The sequence below is a fragment of the Oncorhynchus keta genome, chromosome 35 (assembly GCF_023373465.1).
Source record: "Oncorhynchus keta strain PuntledgeMale-10-30-2019 chromosome 35, Oket_V2, whole genome shotgun sequence".
In the NCBI taxonomy this organism is placed as follows: Eukaryota; Metazoa; Chordata; class Actinopteri; order Salmoniformes; family Salmonidae; genus Oncorhynchus; species Oncorhynchus keta.
In genome coordinates, this window is record NC_068455.1 from 27521980 (window position 1) to 27547224 (window position 25245).

Consider the following 25245-nt stretch of genomic DNA (forward strand, 5'->3'; position numbering starts at 1 on the left):
AACTTATTTCTCAAAAATCTTGTGCACAAATTTGTTTACATCCCTGTTAGTGAGCATTTCTCCTTTGCCAAGATATTCCATCCGATTAAACAGCAGGATCATTACACAGCACCTTGTGCTGGGAGCAATAAAAGGTCACTAAAATGTGCAGTTTTATCACAAAATACAATGTCACAGATGTGTCAAGTTAAAGGCTCCAATTGGCATGCTGACTGCAGGAATGTCCACCAGAACTGTTGCCAGAGAATGGAATGTTAAATTCTCTACATAAGCCGCCTCCAAAATTGTTTTAGAGCCTTGCAAACTCACCAGACATGCTACCCATTGAGGAGTGGTACAATATTCCACAGGCCACAATCAACAGCCTGATCAACTATGCGAAGGAGATGTCGCACTGAACGAGGCAAATGCTCGTCACACCAGATACGGACAAGTTCTGCTCCACCCCCGCCTTCTTTTTTTTAAGGTATCCGTGACCAACAGAAACATATCTGTATTCCCAGTGATGTGAAATCCATAGACTAGAGGATAATGAAAAATCAAATCCAAATAAAATGTTATTGGTCACATACACATGGTTAGCAGATGTTATTTGAGTGTAGCGAAATGCTTGTACTTCTAGTTCCGACAGTGCAGCAATATCAACAAGTAATCTAACAATTCCACAACTACCTAATACACACACATCTAGGTAAAAGGGTGGAATAAGAATATGTACATTTTTTTTAACCAGGCAAGTCAGTTAAGAACATATTCTTATTTTCAATGACGGCCTGGGAACAGTGGGTTAACTGCCTGTTCAGGGGCAGAACGACAGATTTGTACCTTGTCAGCTCGGGGGTTTGAACTCGGAACCTTCCGGTTACTAGTCCAACGCTCTAACCACTAGCTTACGCTGCCGCCCCGATATAAAAATATGGATGAGCAATGACGGAGCAGCATAGGCAAGACGCAATAGACGGTATAAAATATAGTATATAAATGTGGGATAAGTAATGCAAGATACATAAACATAATTAAAGTGGCATTAATGAAGTGACTAGTGATCCATTTGTTAGAGTGGCTAATCATTTCAAGTCTATGTAGGAAGCAGCCTCTCTGTGTTAGTGATGGCTGTTTAACAGTCTGATGGCTGTTTCTCAGTCTCTTTGATGCACCTGTACTGACCTCGCCTTCTGGATGATAACGGGGTGAACAGGCAGTGACTCAGGTGGTTGTTGTCCTTGATGATCTTTATGCCCTTCATCTGACATCAGGTGCTATAGGTGTCCTGGAGGGCAGGTAGTTTGCCCCCGGTGATGCCTTGTGCAGACCACACCACCCTATGGAGAGCAATACGATAGTGGGCGGTGCAGTTGCCATACAGGAAGCTCTCAATTGTGCATCTGTAAAAGTTAGTGAGGGTTTTTGGGTGTCAAGACATTTCTTCAGCCTCCTGAGGTTGAAGAGGCGCTGTTGCGCCTTCACCACACTGTATGTGTGGGTGGACTATTTCAGTTTGTCCGTGATGTGTACGCTGAGGAACTTAACTTTCCACTGCTGTCCCTTCAATGTGGATAGGGGGGGGGTGCTCCCTCTGCTGTTTCCTGAAGTCCACAACCTTTGTTTTGTTGACGTTGAGTGAGGTTGTTTTCCTGACACCACACTCCGAGTGACCTCACCTCCTCCCCACAGTCTGTCTTGTCGTTGTTGGTGATGAAGCCTTGTCACGAGAATGTTCAATCCCAATGATAATAACAATTAATCAATAGCTTTGACCAATCCCCGAGGTCTGTAAAACCATGGGTTTAATAATAATTAGTCAAAGACTCAGCTTATGCAAAAGGTCAGTACAATTTATTCACGAGAACATTCTGAAGTCCACAATACAAAGACATCCATTTTATAGCGGCGCACATACTTCTACAATACAATTCCACAATACTTCCTGTCATCCCCAAGATTAGGGAGGCCGTGAGAAGTACTCCCTGCCCTCTCCCAAATCTGTGGCCCCTAGCCAAGGTCGGCACCGAATTTTGCTCAGACAGTCTGATTAAGATACTATAAACAATATATTGTACAGATATTGTTTTACCCTAATTCTGACTAAAACTACACACATCATTAATTACAATTTTACTAACTATAATCAATTTCGTACAATTATATGGTTTCAGGGTGGAATATTCTAATCATTAATTTAAACAAATTCTATTATCAAGCCTACTACTGTGTCTGCAAACTTGATAATTGAGTTGGAGGCGTGCATGGCCCCGCAGTCATGGGTGAACAGGGAGTACAGAAAAGGGCTTAGCACACACCGTTGTGGGGCCTCAGTGTTGACGGTCAGCGAAGTGGAGATGTTGTTTCCTACCTTCACCACCTGGGGGCGGCCAGTCATGAAGTCCAGGACCGAATCGCACAGGGCGGGGTTGAGACCCAGGGCCTCCACCTTAATGAGCTTGGAGGGTACTATGGTGTTGAATGCTGAGCTGTACTCAATGAACAGCATTCTTACATAGGTATTCCTCTTGTCCAGATGGGATAGGGCAGTGTGTAGTGTGATGGCGATTGCATCGTCTGTGGACCTATTGGGGCGGTATGCAAATTGCAGTGGGTCTAGGGTGGCAGGTAAGGTGTGAGCTGTCGTCAATGAACAGCATTCCTACATAGGTATTGCTCTTGTCCAGATGGGATAGGACGGCGTGCAGTGTGATGGCGATTGCATCGTCTGTGGACCTATTGGGTTAGTGGGTCTAGGGTGGCAGGTAAGGTGGAGTTGAAATGATCCTTGACTAGTCTCTCAAAGCAATTTGTGATAACAGAAGTTAGTGCTACGGGGCAATAGTCATTCAGTTCAGTTACCTTTGCCTTCTTGGGTACATGAACAATGGTGGCCATCTTGAAGCATGTGGGGACAGCAGACTGGGATAGGGAGAGATTGAATGTCCATAAACACACCAGCCAGCTGGTCTGCGCATGCTCTGAGGACGCGGCTAGGGATGCCGTCTGGGCAGTCAGCTTTGTTAGGGTTAACATACTTAAAATGTCTTATTCACGTCCGCCACGAAGGAGGAGAGCCCACAGTCCTTGGTAGGTGACCACTTCGGTGGCATGGTGTTATCCTCAAAGCGGGCAAAGTTGTTTAGTTTGTCTGGAAGCATGGCAGTGTCCGTGACGTGACTGATTTTCTTTTTGTAGTCCGTGATTGTCTGTATACCCTGCCATATACGTGTCTGAGCCATTGAATTGCGACTCCACTTTGTCCCTATACTGACATTTCACTTGTTTGATTGCCTTGCGGAATGAATAACCACATTGTTTGTATTCGGCCATATTCCTGGTCGTCTTTCTTTTAAATTTTTTCTATTTCAATTTTTACCCCTTTTTCTCCCCAATTTCGTGGTATCCGATTGTTTTTAGTAGCTACTATCTTGTCTCATCGCTACAACTCCGGTATGGGCTCGGGAGAGACGAAGGTTTAAAGTCATGCGTCCTCCGATACACAACCCAACCAAGCCGCACTGCTTCTTAACACAGCGCGAATCCAACCCGGAAGCCAGCCGCACCAATGTGTCGGAGGAAACACTGTGCACCTGGCAACCTTGGTTAGCGTGCACTGCGCCCGGCCCGCCACAGGAGTCGGTGGTGCGCGATGAGACAAAGACATCCCTACCAGCCAAGCCCTCCCTAACCCGGACGACGCTAGGCCAATTGTGCGTCGCCCCACGGACCTCCCGGTCGCGGCCGGTTACGACAGAGCCTGGGCGCGAACCCAGAGTCTCTGATGGCACAGCTGGCGCTGCAGTACAGCGCCCTTAACCACTGCACCACCTGGGAGGCCCTGGTCATCTTTCCATGGTTAAATGCGGTGGTTTACCAATGCCACCATCTGTCCACTGTTTCTGGTTAGGGTAGATTTTAATAGTCACAGTGGGTACAACATCTGATGCACTTCCTTAAACTCACTCACAGAATCAGCGTATAAATCTATTATTCTCGGAGGCTACCCGGGAACATATCCCAGTCCACGTGATCAAAACATTCTTGAAGCGTGGATTCTGATTGGTCAGACCAGCGTTGAATGGTCCTGGTCACAGGTGTGCATCCTGTTTGAGGTTCTGCCTATAGGAGGGGAGAAGCAAAATGGAGTTGTGGTCAGATTTGCTGAACGGAGGGCGGGGGGAGGGCCTTGTATGCATCGCAGAAGTTAGAGTAGCATTGATCGTGTTTTGCCAGCCTGGGAACTACAATCAATATGATCTCAAATTTTCTGTGTTAAAATCCCCAACTACAATAAATGAAACGTCAGGGTACATGGTTTCCAGTTTGCGTGTAGTTCCTTGAGGGCCGTCGTGGTATCGGCTTGAGGGGGATATACACGTCTGTGACAATAACCGACGAGAATTGTCTTGGGAGATAATGCGGTCGGCATTTGAGCGTAAGGAATTCTTGGTCAGGTGAACAAAAGGACTTGAGTTCCTGTATGTTACAATCACACCATGAGTCGTTAATCATCCCGGTGGCTGTACAGACTCCCGACAGCATGTCCTCAGAAAGTATGTTACAGAGTATGTTACAATCCCGGATGTCTTTCTGGAAAGCAACCCTTGCCCTAATTTCATCTACCTTGTAATCTAGAGACTGGACATTAGCGAGTAATATACTTGGAAGCTGTGGGTGGTACGTGCGCCTCCGAAGTCTGACCAGAAAGACGCTCCGTCTACCTCTTCTGCGGCGACGTTGTTTTGGATCAGCCTCTGGAATCAGTTAGAATGCCTTGGGTGGTTTGAACAAGATATACGTTTTGGGAAAGTTGTATTCCTGGTAAATTGACATCGTTCTGATATCCAATAGTTCTTCCCGGCTGTATGTAATAACACTAAAGATTATCTGGGCTAACAATTTAAGAAATACATAAACTAAATACTGCATAGTTTCCTAAGGACTTGAAGCGAGGTGACCCTCTCCGTCGGGGCGCCATCTTCCCTTATAAGAGTCAACTGACTGATTTCCTTATGAACTGTAACTCAGTAAAATCTTTGAAATTGTTGCATGTTGCGTTTATTTTTCTTCAGTGTAGTTATCCTTTGAATATATTTTATGTTGAACTGGCATCTATTCCGTATTATTTACTCCCAGAATACTAGGCTAGCAACCATCATATCCGATTACAACCCTTTTCTAAATAAATGGTAAACTAGGAGATGGGTCCTAGTGTTCTTACAGACTACTCTGAAGCTGAGTAGTCTGTAAGAACCAGAAACCCTCCAGTATTTTACAAACTAAGATTGTAGCGTGGCTAGGAGTTAGTTTACTTTAAGGCACAATGTGTTGTGGCCTCACCATTTTGACAACCTCCGGGTAGGCCTGTTCTGTCAGGTAGCCCCTGCTGACGGTGACATAGTCCACCAGTTCGTTGAGCGTGGAGCGCTTGTACTCTTTCATCTTTAGGTCAGACAGCGTGTCCATGAAGTCAAAAACAGTACAGCACTGTTGCAGCTTCTTCAGGAACAGCTCCGGCTGCTCCGGCGCTGGCACGTCTACACACATAGGGAGAGAACGAGAAACGGTCAGTAGAGGCCTACTAGTAAAGGGAGACTTCTAGTGGAGAGGGGGAGGACAACATTGGAGTAGAGATGGAGAGTGAATGAGGAAAGGAAAATGTGAATTTAAGGACCTTCACTTGAATTAAATTTTTTATATATTCACCCTGATGAACCAATCCAACTAACTCAGTCTTCCATGATTGCGTAAGAGAGGAACGGACCACACGCCACACGAACCTACTGTTAACAGCGTAGTACAGGTAGAAGCGCAAAGACCATACATACAATACATATCAGAGGAACCTGATCCAGACATGAAATAGCTTCCATCAGAGACCAGTTTGCACAAGATCTTAAATCCAGGCTGTGTATACTTGTACTTACGGTATATCTATATAGTCAGTCAGTGCCTGCAGTTTAAACAGGTGGTATAAAAAGTGGTAAAAGTGACCTCATCACAGGCCATCCCTAAGACTAAGTATCTACACTAAACTATGGTCTTCTCAGCCAAGCATTTGTCAACATGGCATAACACAGGGCAATACAGGTAACTGCCAAAATAAAGGCAAACCCAACATAGTGTCTGAAAAGGTTGTTGGGCCACCAGAACAGCTTCAATGTGCCTTGGCATAGATTCTAAGAGTGTCTGGAACTCTATTGGAGGGATGTGACACCATTATTCAATGGGAAATTCCATAATTTGGTGTTTTGTTGATGGTAGTGGAAAACGCTCCAGAATCTCCCATGTGTTCAATTGGGTTGATCTGGTGACTAACACACCACTTTAAAGCCCCTATGCTCCTTTCAAGACCCCTCTTTCAAAGTCACGAGATCTCTTCTAGACACGGTAGCCAAAATAAATGGGCAACTGGGCATTTTTACATGACCCTAAACATGATGGGATGTTAATTGCTTAATTAACTCAGGAACCACACCAACTCCACCATGCTGCAGCTCCTTACCAAGAGGGGCCGAGAGCCCAGGGACCAAGATGTGGCCATCATAGAAGAAGGCCACACGCCCATCAAGACTGTGCGTTAGTGTGCACGCGCATTCTTATAACCCTAAAATTACTCCTATTATTGATCCTTTGCTCTCTCATGATTGGCTCACGGTCTGCTTCACTCGGTCTGATTGGTCTAGAGAAGGTCCACTTGGTCCTGATTGACACGCTGATGTCACTGGCTGCCATGGAGACTGTTGGCAAGGTGAAGAGGGCAGCGGAGGCAGAGCAGATGGGGGTGGGGGGGCTCCATGGAATAACACCCTCTTTTGGGTTAACCAGGTAAGACCAGAGCACAACCAGGTCATTCTAGAACACAACTAGAACATTCTAGTACACAAACTGGTCATTGTAAATTACAACCATCGTACTGTTAACGTGATTGTCTCGCTCTCTATCTGCAGTTAAATCAGAAGTTGAGAGCGAGCACTGAGGATGAGGAGACTCCAACCTGCACAGACTTACAGCCTGTCAAACCAACAGTTAGTGTACACACACACTAAAGGTTGAATGGCAAAAACCCGGATACTGAGATTTACCGGCCAAAACCAGTCCCTTTTCCCAGGATAAATAACTGCGAGAAACCCGTAAATAATTAGTCATACCGAGCAAAAATAAATGCAAAAACTAACTTTACTGAGTTACAGTTCATATAAGGAAATCAATTGTTGAAATAAATTAATTAGACCCTTGGATGTATGGATGTCACATGACCCCCCAAAAGGGCTTTATTACAAGCAGAAATACTCCTCAGTTTCATAAGCTGCCCGGGTGACTGGTCTCAGACAATCCCGCAGGTGAAGAAGCCGGATGTGGAGGTCCCTGGGCTGGCGTGGTTACACATGGTCTGCAATTGTGAGGCCGGTTGGAAGTACTGACATATTCTCTAATAAGACGTTGGACACGGCTTATGGAAAATACATTACCATTAAATTCTCTGGTAAGAGCTGTGGTGGACATTCCTGCAATCAGCATGCCAACTGCACGCTCCCTCAAAACTTTAAACATCTGTGGCATTGTGTTGTGTAACAAAACTGCACATTTTAGAGTGGCCTTTATTGTCCCCTGTGCAATGATCCTGCTGTCAAATAAAGCTTCTTGATATGTCTCACTTGTCAGGTGGATGGATTATCTTGACAAAGGAGAAACGCTCACTAACAGGGATGTAAAGAAATTTGCAAAGAATGAGAAATCCTTTTTCTGCATATGGAACATTTTGAGCTCTTATTTCAGCTCATGAAACCAACACTTATGTTGCGTTTATATTTTTGTTCAGGATATAAGAACAGCATGGCGTGAAATGATATGAAATGTTTAAATATGGCTTCTCTGCGGCCTCTGCATGATGAACCATCAAAGTTCAGGGTGGGAACAGACAGCCCATCTCAAATTGGAGCGCAGTTCACAGTGCATGTAGATCTATCATATCATGGTAACTTTTTTTCTTGTCATAGTTAGGCCTACATTTGCTGCAGCATAGTCTATAATATAAAGACCGAATGCGTGTCTAATTTACCCATCTCCATCTGGCTTGAGCAGTCACTTTATTTTTGAACACAGCCTCACTCGAATATCGTTGCTTTAAAATCAGTGCACGCGCAAGCACTCCCCCTCAATTCCATTCAGACAACAAAATAGATAATCCTGTTCTAGATTCAGTGTCAAACGTTTAGACACTACTCATTCAAGGGTTTCTTTATTTTTATTTTTTAACATATGGAATCATGTAGTAACTAAAAAAAGTGTTAAACAAATCTAAAAATATTTTATATTTGAGATTCTTCAAAGTAGCCACCCTTTGTCTTAATGACAGCTTTTCACACACTTTGCAGTCTCTCAACCAGCTTCAAGAGGAATGCTTTTCCAACCTTATTGAAGGAGTTCCCACATATGCTGAGCACTTGTTGGATTCTTTTCCTTCACTCTGCAGTCCAACCCATCACAAACCAAAGCACCCCCACACTTCTTCCTCCATGCTTCACAGAGGGAACCACATATGCGGAGATCATCCATTCACCTACTCTGCATCACAAAGACACAGCAGTTGGAAACAAATCTCTCAAATTTGGTTTCATCAGACCAAACATATATGATATAGGCTACTGCACATGAACTGTAATACTGTATTGAATTATATGGGCTGGAATTACGCACAGCGTTGAAACCATGATAAAGCAGGGAGAGAACATGGGATTCTGATGCAGCACATGCAGCCTACAAAGTTACAAGTATAGGCTTGTGAATTACATTGACATGTTGAAGTATACGGCCTATTTGTATAATTGGTAGGCTGATATATTTCCCTAATGTTATAAGCCTATTTGGCTCTTTCGCTCTCTCTTGTTGCTTCATTCCTTCCTCGCTTTCAACGGTTAAATTATATCAAGTTTGTCCTTAATCATTCTATTGACATCCATATTATAGTACTAGAATTAGATGCAGAAGGCTTTCACTTCTCTTCACGAAGATTGAATGGTTATGGGTCTGAAATTAACTGCTGTAGCCTACTGCCAGTGCGAGTTCGCTCTTCTTTCAAACTGCCCGTGATTTCTATTGGCTGCTATATTTAAAATTCCACCAACAAGAGCTTGGGTACCTCTTCAAATAGTCTAAGAAATATATATTTTTTTAAATGTCCAGAGATGCTAGTCTAACTTTTCATGCATGGGACTCCAAAAGCTAAGGAGTGTTTTTTTAAGGGGAGATGCCAGTGGAGCACAGGTATGGGCTTATTACGCAAGAGGCAATGTTTGATTTTTATGCATACCCCATCTTTAATTAACTAAATATGAGGCTTATACTGCATTGAATGTATTACCTGAAAGAGGTAGGCCAGGACATCAATCTAAAAATATTGTATATACACACAGTGCCCATTGTTGTCCGTAATAGTTTGCAAGCCCTGCCACATCCGACAAGCGTCGGAGCCATTGTAGTACGATTACATTTTTGTCCTGTATTTACACTTTGCCTGTTTGATGTTTGTCTGAGGGCATAGCGGAATTTCTAATAAGCAGCCGGGCTAGAGCCCCACTCTTTCAAAGCGGCAGCTCTACCCTTTAGCTCAGTGCAGATGTTGCCTGTTATCCATGGCTTCTGGTCAAGGTATGTACGTACGGTGACTGTGGGGACAACGTCATCGATGCACTTATTGTTGAAGGTGACTGATGTGGTGTACTCCTCAATACAAACAATGTGAAATAACAAAGTGGCACAATTGGTTAGGAGCCCGTAAAATGGCAGCCATCTCTTCCGGTACCATTCTGTCAGGACGGCACTGATGTTGGGCGATTAGGCTTGCAGTTGGCATTCAAATCAAATATTATTGTCACATAACATATTTAGGAGATGTTATTGCGGGTGTAGGAAAATGCTTGTGTTCCTAGCGCCAACAGTGGATCTAACAATTTACAACAGAATAGAAATCTAAAAGAAAGAAATTAAGACATTTCGGAGTGGTATTGACCAAAACACAGTAGAATACAGTATATAAATATGAAATAGTTTTAATTATGTAAACATTAAAGTGACCAGCGATTCCATGTCTATATACATATGGCAGCAGCCTCTAGGGTGCAGTGTTGAGTAACCTCGTGGAAGCCAGCTCGGGATGGCTTTTTAACAGTATGTTGGCCTTGATAGACTAAAAAAGCTTCTTAGTCCCAGCTTTGATGCACATGTCCTGAACTCAGATTCTGGGTGACAGTGAACAAGCCGTTGCTCGAGTGGTTGATGTCCTTGCCGATCTTCTTGCCGATCGTCTTGCCTTCCTGTGACATCCAGGTGCTGTAGGTGTCCTGGAGGGCAGGTTGTTTGTCCCCGGTGATGCGTTGGGCTCAACACCCTCTGTCGAGTCCTGCGTTCACTAGTAATTACTATCAAAGACTTGTTCTTATTCTGTCGGTATCGATAGTCTAAGAGTTTAACTTCTTGACGCTACCCACCCATAATTGTTATCAACAACCGCTGAATTGCATTCAAATATTACTAAAAATATTTATATTCATGAAATCACAAGTGCAATATAACAAAACACAGTTTAGCATTTTGTTAATCCACCTGTCGTCTCAGATTTTGAAAATATGCTTTACATCGAAAGCAATCCAAGCGTTTGTGTAAATTTATCGATCACTAGACAAAACATTATGAACACCTAGCATCAAAGGAGCATGGTCACGAAAATCAGAAAAGCAATAAATTAAATCGCTTACCTTTGATGATCACAAGCAAAACTCATGCGAACACCCAGCTATCCACCGACGCAATGTTATCTTTCTTGCTCATTTTTCAAAATAAAAGCCTGAAACTATGTCTAAAGACTGTTGACACCTTGAGAAAGCGATAGGAAAAAGAATCTGGTTGATATCTCTTTAAATAGAGCGAAGGCAGGCTATGGAACATGGAGCTTACAAAATAGAAGCCACTTCCTGGTTTGATTTTCCTCAGGTTTTGCTTGCAATATCAGTTCTGTTATACTCACAAACAATATTTAGACAGTTTTGGAAACTTTAGAGTGTTTGCTATCCCAATCTGTCAATTATACGCATATTCTAGCATATGGGCCTGAGAAATAGGCCTTTTACATTGGGAATGTTATTTTTTCAAACATAAAAAAATTGTGCCCCCGAGGCGCAGTGGTTATGCTGTGCCATCAGAGACTCCGGGTTCGCGCCCAGGCTCTGTCGTAACCGGCCGCGACCAGGAGGTCCGTGGGGCGACGCACAATTAGCCTAGCGTCGTCCGCGTCAGGGAGGGCTTGGCCGGTAGGGATGTTCTTGTCTTATCGCGCACCAGCGACCCCTGTGGCGGGCTGGCCGCAGTGCGCGCTAACCAAGGTTGCCAGGTGCACGGAGTTTCCTCCGACACATTGGTGTGGCTGGCTTCTGGGTTGGACGTGCGCTGTGTTAAGAAGCAGCACGGCTTGGTTGGGTTTTGTATCGGAGGATGCATGACCTTCAACCTTTGTCTCTCCCGAGCCAGTACGGGAGTTGTAGCGATGAGACAAGATAGTAGCTACTAAAAACAATTGGATACCACGAAAATTGGGGAGAAAAAGAGGTAAAAATGCACACAATTTACATGTTTTTTTTTGTATTATTTTTTTTTTACAAAAGTGCCCCCTAGCTGAAAGTAAGTAAGTTAATTTATTGAACCATATTTGGAAGCTTTCTGCCATGCTTGAGAAGTCAAAGCCCCTAGGATGAGTTCTGTACCGCTGCCATCATGATTTCCTTTCTCTCCACGGCCCGTCTGCTCCTCTCCTATCTTCTCCAAGCAGAGCAGGCAGGCCCCTTGCCCTGAAGACTCCAGACTCAACACAGCCTATAACCTTAACATGCTGTTTCAGAGCCAGTACTGTTCATCCTTCAGACAAGCATGTGTCCAAATGTTGTTCATTTGCACAATATATCTGGTTCACTTTCATGTAAAATGTCCAAACTCATCACAAATTACATTCGGTAGCTTCAGCAAAAAAAAAAAAAAGTCCTCTCATTGGCAACGGCGTTCATTTTCAGCAAACGTGTAAATAGTTATCTGAACATAAGATTCAGACAAACTGAACAAGTTCCACAGACATGTGACTAACAAATTGAATCATGTGTCTTTGAACAAGGGGGGTCAAAATCAAAAGTCAGTATCTGACTGACATCAGATTGACATACGACATCAGATTTGCCAGTTCTTGCTGTGAGATGTAACCCCACTCTTCCACCAAGTTCTCTGACATTTCTGGGGAGGAATGGCCCTATCCCTCACCCGCTGATCCAACAGGTCCCAGGCGTGAGATCCGGGCTTTTTGCTGGCCATGGCAGAACACTGACATTCCTGTCTTGCAGGAAATCATGCACAGAACAAGCAGTATGGCCATGTCAGGATGAGCCTGCAGGAAGGGTACCACATGGAGGAGAATGTCTTCCCTGTAATGCACAGCATTGAGATTGCAATGACAGCAAGCTCAGTCAGATTATGCCGTGACACACCGCCCAGACCAAGACTGACCCTCCACCTCGATCCCACTCCAGAGTACAAGCTTCGGTGTAACGCTCATTCCTTCGATGATAAACGTCAAGCCGACCATCACCCCTGGTGAGACAAAACCACGTCGACTGTGAAGAGCACTTTTTGCCAATCCTGTCTGGTCCAGCGACGATGGGTTTGTGCCCATATGCGACGTTGTAGCCAGTGATGTCTGGTGAGGACCTGAATTACCACAGGTCTACACAAGCCCTTAGTCCAGCCTCTCTCAGCCTATTGCAGACAGTCTGAGCACTGATGGTGGGATTGTGCATTCCTGGTGTAACTCGGGCAGTTGTTGTTGCCATCCTGTACCTGTCCCACAGGTGTGATGTTCGGATGTACCGATCCTGTCCAGGTGATGTTACACATGGTCTGCCACTGCGAGGACGATCAGCTGTCCATCCTGTCTCCCTGTAGCGCGGTCTTAGGCATCTCACAGTACGGACATTGCAATTTATTAACCTGGCCACATCTGCAGTCCTCATGCCTCCTTGCAGCATGCCTAAGGCACATTCACAAAGATGAGCAGAGATCCTGGGAATCTTTCTTTTGGTGTCTTTCAGTCAGTAGAAAGGCCTCTTTAGTGTCCTAAGTTTTTATAACTGTGACCTTAAATGCCTACCGTCTAAGCTGCTAGAATCTTATTGACCGTTCCACACAGGTGCATGTTCATTAATTGTTTATTGAACAAGCATAGGAAACTGTGTTTAAACCCTCTACAATGAAGATCTTAAGTTATTTGGATTTTTATGAATTCTCTTTGAAAGACAGGGTCCTGAAAAAGGGACGTTTCTTTTATAGCTGAGCTTATGTATAACTTTATGAGCTGTATTGCCTGTCTTTGCAATTGGATTTTTTTTTTTCACTCATTAGCACATTTAGATAGCAGCCTACATGGAATTGCACTATTAGTCGTGTTAATTTCGTTAGCATTCTGGTAACAGATGCCCAATGGTATTTTTTTGCATTTTGTATTATGCCGGTCATATCGTATATCCCAGGATGAGAGGACGGTATTAAAACATATAAATAAATAATAAAATCAGGAAACCACCCAAACCTACTGCTCTACACCTTATCTATTCATATACTTATTTTCCACCATAAATTTGCTAATAAATTCATAAAAAATCCTACAAATGTGATTTTCTGGATTTCTTTCCCTCATTTGGTCTGTCATAGTTGAAGTGTACCTATGATGAAAATTACAGGCCTCATCTTTAAGTGGGAGAACTTGCACAATTGGTTGCTGACTAAATACTTTTTTGCCCCACTGTACCTTCCATGTCTATACACTGATGTACAACAGGTCAGCCACCAGGGGGAGACTCGTCAATGGAGACTCATCCAACCGTATGGACTAACATCATGATGCCACAAGGGAGCTTGCTTCCAGATGATGGTGGGTGCAGTACCAGAGTTGACGGTACCTCTCCTAGTTGGACAGGAATGTCCGCTGTTCAAAGTCCTATGGGGGCACGAGCTGAAGAAAAAGATACGAGCAAGCCTAAGAAGAGAGCAGGGACGACCCATCGCCTGTACGGCCCAGAAGCAATCGGTTGACCAACCTGTATCTACGGGTCCGAGTCAAAAGGAGTTCAACCTCCCCCTCCTCGATTCCGAGGGGCCAGTCGTGACACCCGCTGGGGGCCAACTGAGGGGACACTTCGGATCTGAACTTGAAAGCCGCCGCAGCCCAAGGGATAGCAGTGGATGGACAGCTACTTCTGGGGGTGAGTGACTGGCAATACACCCATTTCCAAATCAAGAATAACCTTTTGTATCAGGTGTCGCACTAACAGGGGGAACTTCGAGGGGTTTTTGTTGCTGCCCCGACGGTACATGGGAACCGTTCTTCAGCTGCCCCACACCCACCTGTTTGGGGCGAACCTGGGAATGGAGAAGACCCGGGAAGGGATCGCAGCCCGGTTACACTGGCCCGGGATGAAGAGGGCTGTGGCAGACCACTGTCGCAGTGTCAACTCATTGCCCCAAAAGCACACATCCGAAACCCACTGGTCCACCTACCGATCATCGGGGTGCCCTTTGAATGTATCGCCATGGACATAGTGGGACCCTTGGTAAAAACAGTACAAGGTCACCGGTGCATCCTGGTGATAGTAGATTATGCCACCAGGTATCCCGAGGCTATTCCCCTACGGGCAGCAGTATCCAAGGGAATCGCCCGGGAGCTGTTCCACCTCTTTAGCTGGGTGGGCATCCCGAACGAGATCCTGACAGACCAAGGTACTGAGTTTATGTCCCGCCTAATGAAAGATGTCCAGATCTGCAGGAGAGCACACACCGCTGTCTTTCACCCGCAGACAGATGGGCTTGTCGAGCAGTTCAATAAAAACACTCAAACAAATGCTGCGGAAGGTCATCGAGCAGGGCGGAAAGAACTGGGACCAGATACTACCCCACCTAATGTTCTCAATCCGAGAAGTACCCCAGCCCTCCACTGGATATTCCCCTTTCGAACTCCTCTACGGGAGGAGGTCACGCAGCCTACTGGACCTCACCAAGGAGGTGTGGGAAGCCCAACCAACCCCCTTACGCAGCATGGTAGGGCATGTGGAGACGATGAGGGAGCGGATGACAGCCATATGGCCAGTGGTAAGGGAACCTATGGAGAAGGCCCAACACGCCCAAGCCTACAATCGGGGAACCCAGCCCCGAGAATTCCAGGTGGGAGAAGGGTGTTGGTCTTAATCCCCACGGCCAAAAGTAAGTTCCAGGCAACATGGGACGGGCCATACGAGGTGACAGAAGCTGGCACCTGTCAATTACCGCGTACGGCAGCTAGGGAGACGGAAACCAACAGATTTACCACGTGAACCTATTGAAGAAGTGGCACGAGAGGACAGCCTTGGCCGTGTTATGGTCGTGACCCAGGACGCCAACGGTACCAGTGGTGGCCCCGAGCAATGAGGACCTAAACCCGGCCCAGAAGCAAGCGCTCAGGGAGCTCATCGATCGGAACATGGCGGTGTTCTACGAGAAGCCCCGGCCCGAGGAAATGGTACGAAAACATCCATATCAGATTCCGGAGGCACAAAGGAAGGCCGTGAAACAAGAAGTGGAGGCTATGCTGAGGATGGGGGTAGTTGAAGAGTCCCACAGTGCATGGGGCAGCCCCATCGTGTTGGTGCCCAAACCGGACGGTAGCCTGCGCTTCTGTAATGAATTCCGGGGTGTGAACGACATCAGCTTGTTCGACGCCTACCCCATGCCAATGGTGGATGAACTCCGACCGATTGGGAAAGGCCCGGTACATGACCAAAGGATATTGGCAGGTACCGTTGACAGACTCCTTCCGGAAGAAGACAGCGTTTCTGACACCAGACGGACTATATCAGTCCCTGGTGCTCCAGTTCTCCAGTTCGGTCTCCACGGAGCCTCACCCACATTCCAGCGCCTGATGGACAAAGTACTTCGACCCCACAAGTAGTACGCAGCGGCCTACTTGGATATCATCATCATCCACAGCCAAGGTTGGGAAGAGCACCTGACGCACCTCCAGGTGGTGTTGGACGAGCTCAGGCAAGCCGGGTTGGCAGCGAACCCCAAGAAATGCAAACTGGGGTTCAAGGAGGTAGAGTACCTGGGGTATTTGATCGGACGGGGGAACGTCCCTTCTTGTCCCTTCAACGCTTCTCTTTTTCTGTTGTGCACAGGTCAGGGGCGAAGCATGGAAATGCGGATTACCTGTCGAGAAGGAAGACACGTCGCACCGACGACAGCCCCCTCCCCGACTGGTCGAGGACATCACGAAGCAATGGCGCCCTCTGTTGGACGTGCCAGGACTCGACGGACTCTCCGGCCAGGACTAATTGGGGCTGATCGTGGTTGGTGGGTAATCAAGGGCTGATTGCTCACCAGCTGTACGAGTCCCATAAAGCTGCCAGAAGGGGAAGGACTGGGGGAAGAAAGGTGACTTCCGTATAGTTGGAGACGGTGCCCGAGCTAACAGGAGGGAGTTCAGTTTTTGTGCCTGACAGGATACAGCAAGACCCAGAGCCCAGAAGACGGTATCCCGGAGAGGGTCTCATCCTTTTCTTTTGATTTATTATTTAATAAAGACCCTTGAAACCGAGCTAATCCTACTCTGTCCGTGTCTGATCTGTGTAAACGTCTTGACCAAACCCCCTGGTCTACCACAACACACACACACACACACACACACACACACACACACACACACACACACAATCATACAGTGACTTCAAAGTATACCCCTTTGACTTATTCCACATTGTGTTAGCCTGAATTCAAAATTGATTAAATAGATTTGTTCTACCCATCTACAAAGTGAAAACATGCTTTAAGATATTTTTGCACAATTATTGGAAATGAAATACAGAAATCTAATTTACATAAGTATTCACACCCCTGAATCAATACTCTATAGAAGCACCTTTGGCAGCGATTACAGCTGAGAGTATTGCTTAGAGACTTACCAAGAGCTTTCCACACCTGGATCATGCAACATTTTCCCTTATCCTTTTCAAAATTCTTCAAGCGCTGTCAAATAGGTTGTCGATCGTTGCTTGACAACCATTTCAGGTCTTGTTCTAGATTTTTGGGTGAATTTAAGTCAAAATGAACTCGGCCACCTAGGAACATTCACTGTCTTCTTGGTAAGCAACTACATTTGGCCTTGTTTTATGTTATTGTCTGGCTGAAAGATGAATTAATCTCCCAGTGTCTGGTGGAAAGCAGACAACCAGGTTTACGTCTAGGATTTTGCCTGTGCTTAGCTCCATTGTTTTTTTTTATCCCGAAGAAAAAAAAATCCAATCCTTAACGATTACAAGCATACCCATGACATGATGCAGCCACCACTATGCTTGAAAATATAGAGAGTAGAACTCTGTAATGGTGTTGTATTTGGCCAAAACATAACACTTTGTATTCAGGACAAAGAAATGTATTGCTTTACCACATTTTATGCAGTATTACTTTAGTGAATTGTTGCAAACAAGATGCATGTTTTGGAATATTTGTATTCTGTACAGGCTTCCTTTTCACTCTGTTGAATACTTGACTCCTGACTTTTCATTTTCAATTCATTTGTAAAAAATTCTAAAAACACAATTCAACTTACATTATGCGTGTGTAGGTCAGTGACAAAAATCTAAACGTAATCCATTTTAAATTGTCTAAAATAATGATTTGGGAGGGGGGAATCCAAATTGTGTTACAACCTTAATTTAAAATTGGATTAAATTGAGATTTTTACAGTGCCGTGAAAAAGTATTTTCCCCCTTTCTGATTATCTCTATTTTTGGAACTGAATGGTATCAGATCTTAAACCAAAACCTAATATTAGATAAAAGGGGAATCTGAGTATACAAATAACAATTAAATAAATAACATAAGTATCCATTTTATTAACAGTTATGCAACACCCAAATCTCATGTGAAAAAGTAATTGCCCTCTTACACTCAATAACTGGTTGTGCTACCTTAACTGCAACCAAATGCTTCCTGTAGTTGTTGATCAGTCTCTCACATTGCTTTGGAGGAATTTTGGCCCAAACTTGCACGTAGAGCTGCTTTAAGTCAGCGACATTTGTGGATTATCAAGCATGACCTGCTCGTTTCAAATCCTCCCACATCTCAATTGGGATTAGGTCTGAACTTTGACTAGGCCATTCAAAACCTTCAAATGTATTGCTTTTTAAACATTTTCATGATTTGATTGTGTTTTGGATCATTGACTTGCTGCATGACCCAGCTGCGCTTAGGCATACAGATGGATGGCCTGACTTTCTCCTGTAGAATTCTGATACAGAGCAGAATTCATGATTCCTTTTATTACGGCAAGTCGTCCAGATCCTGAGGCAGCGAAGCATACCCAAACCATCCCACTACCACCACGCTTAACCGTTGGTATGAGGTTCTTACTGTGGAATGCAGTGTTTGGTCCTATTATACCTAGCGAAAACCAATCAGGACAACCAGTCAAACGAAAGTCAGTTATATTTCTATGGCAACAAATCCTTCAGAACTAACTTGCTCCAGGGCAGGCTAAGTCAATTTAGCTTGAATGAAGTGGGAGTTGAGGATCAATGAAATTAGATACCCTCCCTCTCGCAAAGATTGTGTCATTGCCCTTAGGGGCTATGTTAAATGCATTCAGTTGTACAACTGATTAGGTATACCATTTCCCTTCATTTTAGGAAGACAACTGATTAAATATTTAATTTAAATGACTTTTCTATAAATGTTAAAAAACAGTTCACTTGACATTTAGTAATGACAGCATTTATTTTTCCAAACTGTAGACAATCCATAGATGGTAGTTCCCATTCAAGTAAAGACTGGCAGCCATTGCGAGCATACGAGTTTAACAGGCAAATTATCAGGGTTAGAGGTCACAAAACCCATCTATGGATTATGTTGACAGCCACAACGCAACAAGCTATTCCACAAATAGAAGGAGCGATAGGAGTGGAGAAAAGTGGGTTGTGTTTGCACTGATAAGCACACCAAAGATTGCATTAACGATAAGTAATTAAATAAAAGACGGCACTTCTAAATGCCTAATTCACACCACAGCCCAATGAATTTGAAGCTCTCTCAATGAAAGAAGTGTTCAGCACAAATGAAAATGTGGCACTCGCCCACGAGATTGATGCTTCAACATTGCCTCAATGAAGAGTTCAGAGTTGGACTAGCCTGAGTAGAGCTAGCATGCTTCGTAGGATACCCTTCTGACGTAGTACACCAAACCACAATGAACAAACCTACACATGACAGCCCTGCCCACAACACAGCACACATTGTCCACCCAGCAGTGGGAACACCGCTCAGCTGACCACAACAGTGCCGCACATGACAGGGAGCACAGCCTAGAACGGCATGGAACGCCTAGGAACACCCAGACTTGGCAAGCAGCACCATTCAGATACCAGCTCTACCATCTCAGGTTATTACAATACTGAGTATGTTTCTCTGCACAGGACACAGCCCAACACAGTACAATCCAGAAGTCCAATGTGTAACAAAGTATATATTTACTGGTGGAAAATAGGTGGGAGTCCAAGTCTAACCCATCCCTGCCAGACTATCCTAACACAACCCTGGGCTGGGCCCTGATTCACACCACTGAAGATAAAGCATTCAGCATGTCTCAATCCCAATTTTCCCCAATAAACTACATAGGAAAGGTCAGCTCCGTGTAAACATTTCACCCATTTCTGTTGTATCCCATTTGTGCATCTCTGAGTGATGTTCTATCGATTCCTGGGGTCCTTAATTGTTTTGATGTGTATTGTAGCTATTCAAGCAACCAGAAATACAGCTGGTATGACGATGCAAAAGTAGTCCAACTGTGCTTGAACAGCAAATGGTTTCGATACACATTGAAAACCGAATCTATAGAACATTGCTCAGCACTTACACAAATACGGTGAAACTTTCATTTAAAATGACATTGACATTTTTCAGATGTCAAGCCCATACCAGCAGAGCACAGCAATCCACAGCACCCTGCCCATAGCCCAGCCCCGACTAGGTCAGCACAGGGAGTTGAGCTCAATCCAGTGCAGTGAACTCGAGAAATCTGACAAGCCCCAGCACAGGGATGGGAGCATCATCTTAGCTCCCGTTGCAGACTAAATGAAGACACTGGTGTTATATTAATGTGGAGAAAGCTGAGCTTCTCAAAGATGGAGAACGAGAGTAGTTTAACAGTTCACCACAGGAAATGTTCAAAATTAATGTGATAGTCACTTAAAGCTATTGAGCAGAGTGCAAGCCTATACAGAGAGCTCAGTCATCATCGCCACAAACAGGGTCCTTTCATAGGACACATCTACTGATGAGACGAGCCTCAGGGACATCATGTACTAGAAGTTGTCTCAGAGACATGGACTCACTAAGATGCAACTCCACTGCATGGTGATATAACTCCAACTCAGCCCGCTGTCTGCCATTTAACCTGATAAAAAAGATGGGTTAAACAGAGACCTGCAGGCTGAGAAAAGCAAGAAGCAAAACGCAGAAGCAACATTGCTAAGTAAAAGTACAAGTACTCATACTGAACTGTTTGGTACGGGGACCTCGGTTCGGTCCGCACTGTGAACCAGAATGAATACGTTTAAAAAATGTAAAAGATAAAAACACTAAGCCTATAGGCTATGCCTACTAGAGGTCGACCGATTATGATTTTTCAACGCCGATGCTGATTATTGGAGGACCAAAAAAAGCCAATACCGATTACATCGGACAACTGCATTTATTTATTTGTAATAATGACAATTACAACAATATGGAATGAACACTTATTTTAACTTTGTTTTTGCATTATTTAAACCAAATTGAACTAAGTGTTGGAGAAGTAGAAGTGCAATATGTGCCATGTAAAAAAAGCTAACGTTTAAGCTCCTTGCTAAGAACATATGAAAGCTGGTGGTTCCTTTTAACATAAGTCTTCAATATTCCCAGGTAAGAAGTTTTAGGTTGTAGTCATAGGAATATTTCTCTCTATACCATTTGCATTTCATATACCTTTGACATTTGAATGTTTTAGGCACTTTAGTATTGCCAGTGTAACAGTATAGCTTTCGTCCCTCTCCTCGACCCCTACCTGGGCTCGAACCAGGTAACAGCCACCCTCGACAACAGCCACCCTCGAAGCATCGTTCCCCATCGCTCCACAAAAGCCGCGGCCCTTGTAGAGCAAGGAGAATAACTACTCCAAGTCTCAGAGTGAGTGGCGTCACCGATTGAAACGCTATTAGCGTGCACCCCGCTAACTAGCTAGCCATTTCACATCGATTACACCAGCCTAATCTCGGGAGTTGATAGGCTTGAAGTCAAACAGCTCAATGCTTGAAGAGCTGCTGGCAAACGCACAAAAGTGCTGTTTGAATGAATGCTTACGAGCCTGCTGCTGCCTACCACCAGTCAGACTGCTCTATCAAAATTATAGACTTAATTATAACACAACACACAGAAATACGAGCCTTAGGTCATTAATATGGTCAAATCCGGAAACTATCATTTCGAAAACAAAACATTTATTTTTTCAGTGAAATACAGAACCGTTCCATATTTTATCTAACGGGTGGCATACATAAGTCTAAATATTCCTGTTACATTGCACAACCTTCAATGTTATGTCATAATGACGCAAATTAGGTCGCAACGAGCTAGGCGGCCCAAACTGTTGCATATACCCTAACTCTGCGTGCAATGAACGCAAGAGAAGGGACACAATTTTCCTAGTTTAATATCGCCTGCTAACCTGGATTTCTTTTAACTAAATATGCAGGTTTAATAAAATATACTTCTGTGTATTGATTTTAAGAAAGGCATTGATGTTTATGGATAGGCACATTCGTGCAATGATTGTGCTTTTCTCGCAAATGCGCTTTTGTTAAATCATCACCCGTTTGGCGAAGTTGGCTGTCTTTGTTAGGAAGAAATAGTCGTCACAGTTCGCAACGAGCCAGGCGGCCCAAACTGCTGCATATACCCCGACTCTGTTGCACAGAACGCAAAAGTAGTGACAATTTCCCTAGACACAATTTCCCTAGTTAAGAGAAATTCATGTTTGCAAGCAATATTAACTAAATGCAAGTTTAAAAATATATACTTGTTTATTGATTAAGAAAGGCATTGATGTTTATGGTTAGGTACACATTGGTGCAACGGCAGTGCTTTATTCGCAAATGCGCTGGTTAAATCACCCGTTTGGCGAAATAGGCTATGATTCAATGATAAATTAACAGGCACCGCATCGATTATATGTAACACAGGACAAGCTAGATAAGCTAGTAATATCAACCATGTGTAGTTAAATAGTGATTATGTTAAGATATTTTTTTAAGATTACGTTTAATGCTAGCTGGCTCCTTGCTGCACTCGCAAAACAGGTAGTCAGCCTACCATGCAGTCTCCTCATGGAGTGCAACGTAATCGGCCATGGTCGGTGTCCAAAAATGCAGATTACAGATTGTTATGAAAACGTTAAAAAAAAAAAAAAAAAAAAAAATTTTTTTTTTTTTTTTTTTTTTTTAAATCGGCCATTCCGATAAACCGGTCAACCTCTAATGCCTACACTGCATTGTATGCCATTGCCTTAAGTAAATCTGAGCTAAAAAAAAAAAAACATTAGGCCATTTCGTTAAAACAACTATAGCCTATGCGCACGTAGTAATCATAATTCTCATCGTAACTGGCGTATTTAAAACTATCCTTTTGTGAAGCTCAGCCGGGAAATAGTTCTGTACAATGGCGAGTGGTGGAGTCGATAAACCAGAATTGGAAGATCCTACATCATTTAAATCTCCAATCTCTAGGAACACTGACTTCACAGAAGATTTCCACACCGATGGATAAAAAGTTTACAGCATGTCGTCACTGTTCAGAATAGCCTATACAGAGTGGCGCATGTAAATTGTTGTCGGCCAATCACAAGTAATCAACAGGGCATTACAGTCAGGGCTGCCATGTGAAGCAAGGCAGGAGACCATCAATGGAAAACTGAATGAAAAGTTAAATGAGAAGGATACACTACAATGACGCACACAGAGACACGCAAAGTCCCGGGCCACTCAATAAAAGCAGTGTGTGTGACTGGCTGGTCAGGCTTGAGTTACGGCTGCAAGAGAGAGTGAGAGGCTCCAACAGATGGGCTCAGCAGGTGACCAGGCCAACACCGTGCCAGAGACTGAAGGTCGATATGTACTGTATGTATACAGAGAGAGGCAGACCATCACAACACAGAGGGAGAACCACACACAGTCTCCATAGTCTCTGAGCTGCAGATAAGACACCCAGCCAGGTAAGGGTTAGGGAGGTGCGTTTGAGTGAGACGATTGCGCCCCAGTCTCGTATAGACCGGTCGTACTTAAAATATAGGTTGCGGCGTGTCAGTAAATGTATCATTAATTACCGGAATTGATTTGGCCAAGTGCAAATGCATTCTTCAGTGCGCTCTCTACTTAGCAGCGGTGTCTCTGCTCAGTTTGGCAGCTGCACGAGTGGGTGGGAAATGCCTGTGTGCTTCGCGGTTTACTGGATCTTCTAAAAATCGTCAGTTATCTTGAAGATCACTCTGCGATCCACACGCTGCAGATGATGCGTTGTCAGCCACTGACTTGTCATTCCCACTCGCCATCACGGTCATCAAATGGATTCAAGCTGGCCACAAGTTCAGACAGATCAATCTCGATGAAGCGCAAATACAGAGACGAGTTTCTCTTGGCTTAAAACAGAAATAACGAGGAGCACCCACAATGGGTTTTGTGCGGGGAAGTGCTTAGTAATGAGTCTCTCAAAATTAACAAATGAAAACATCCTGACCAAACATCCACAGCATGGCGGTAAACCCAGGGAGTTCTTTCAGACCAGGACAGAATGCTTCAGGAAACAGTGCTTCGACCGTGGAAGAGTAAGTCAGCTAGCAAGGAAGGCATTGTCGTTGTCATTTTATAAGCAGCAAGGAGGGAGTACTCCCTCTCATAGTAGTAGATGAGAGTTTCTCTTTAAAAAAAATCCCCATGTAGCTAGCTAACGTTAGCCAAAGCTAGCTAACTACTGATGGTGCAACCCTAAGTAACAGTACATGAGACTGACCAGCTCAAAATGGTCTTACATTATTTTACAGGTTTTTTTACATTGGATAAAAGTAGAGATTCAGAGCTAGAAAATGTTAACATACACTACAGTTGAGGAAGAACCTATGTGGAGTGGAGCAGCGGTCTAAGGCACTGCATCTCGGTGCAAGAGACCCTGGTTCGATTCCAGGCTGTATCACAACTGCCCGTGATTGGGAGTCCCATAGGGCAACGCACAATTGGCCCAGCATCGTCCGGGTTAGGCTGGCATAGGCCGTCATTGTAAATAAGAACTGACTTGCCTAGTTAAATAAAAGGTTTAATAAAATGAATGTTTTGGTACTACTACTAGAGAGCGCTTCTTGATCTACACCCATTTAGCATCGTTCACACCCTCTTAAGCTTTAGCCCTGCCCATCTCTTTAAGGGTTGAGTTGAGTGTTCTGTACTAACAGCAGCAGTCAAGCACCCAAGCTAACTTGCTAGATACTTCCAGACACAAATGAGAGAAAAGCTCACTGTACATTACTAACCCAAGTAGAGCTGGTTATGCTGCTAAATTATCCAGAGCGTTCGTGACTGCAACTGTGCTATCAGGTTGTCCATTCGTAAAATCAGAGTGTACACTGGACCCTCTGGCCGATGTGTAGGGTTGATCCATTGGCTAGCTTATTAGGTACTTCCAAACAGAAATTAGAGAACACCCCACTCTGACCATTTTAGTCGCCCTAGCAGAGCTGGTTAGGTTGTTATGTAATCCAGAGCGATGGTGACCAACTGTGCTGCTGGCAATAATTTAATAACTCTATTTTGCCAATGTTTACTGACACCGGTCATGTTCAATGGGTGTTGAGCGTTCATAAATTCGTTATTCTGCGCTCTGGCACAGTCAGACGAGAGTAGACATAGAAACACACCCGAAATGGTTACTTGCATAGTAGAGTCTTTTAACGTCTTGGTGCCAGGGGGTAGTATTTCCACATCCGGATGAAATGCATGCCCAAACTCAGCTGCCTGCTACTCATCCCCAGAAGATAAGATATGCATATTATTAGTAGATTTGGATAGAAAACACTCTGAAGTTTCTAAAACTGTTTGAATCATGTCTGTGAGTATAGAACTT

General features: G+C 44.3%; 1 protein-coding gene across 9 annotated transcripts in view; it reads right to left on the reverse strand.

Annotated features, from left to right (window-relative positions):
* LOC118368224 (serine/threonine-protein phosphatase 2A 56 kDa regulatory subunit epsilon isoform) overlaps window positions 1-25245 on the reverse strand; it is a 100595-nt gene that overhangs the window by 16561 nt on the left and 58789 nt on the right. For all 9 annotated transcript variants that reach the window (XM_035752145.2, XM_035752141.2, XM_035752144.2 and 6 more), the window contains one exon: window positions 5326-5522. In XM_035752145.2, coding sequence (XP_035608038.1) covers window positions 5326-5522 — 197 coding nt within the window. The remainder of the gene's footprint in view (window positions 1-5325; window positions 5523-25245) is intronic.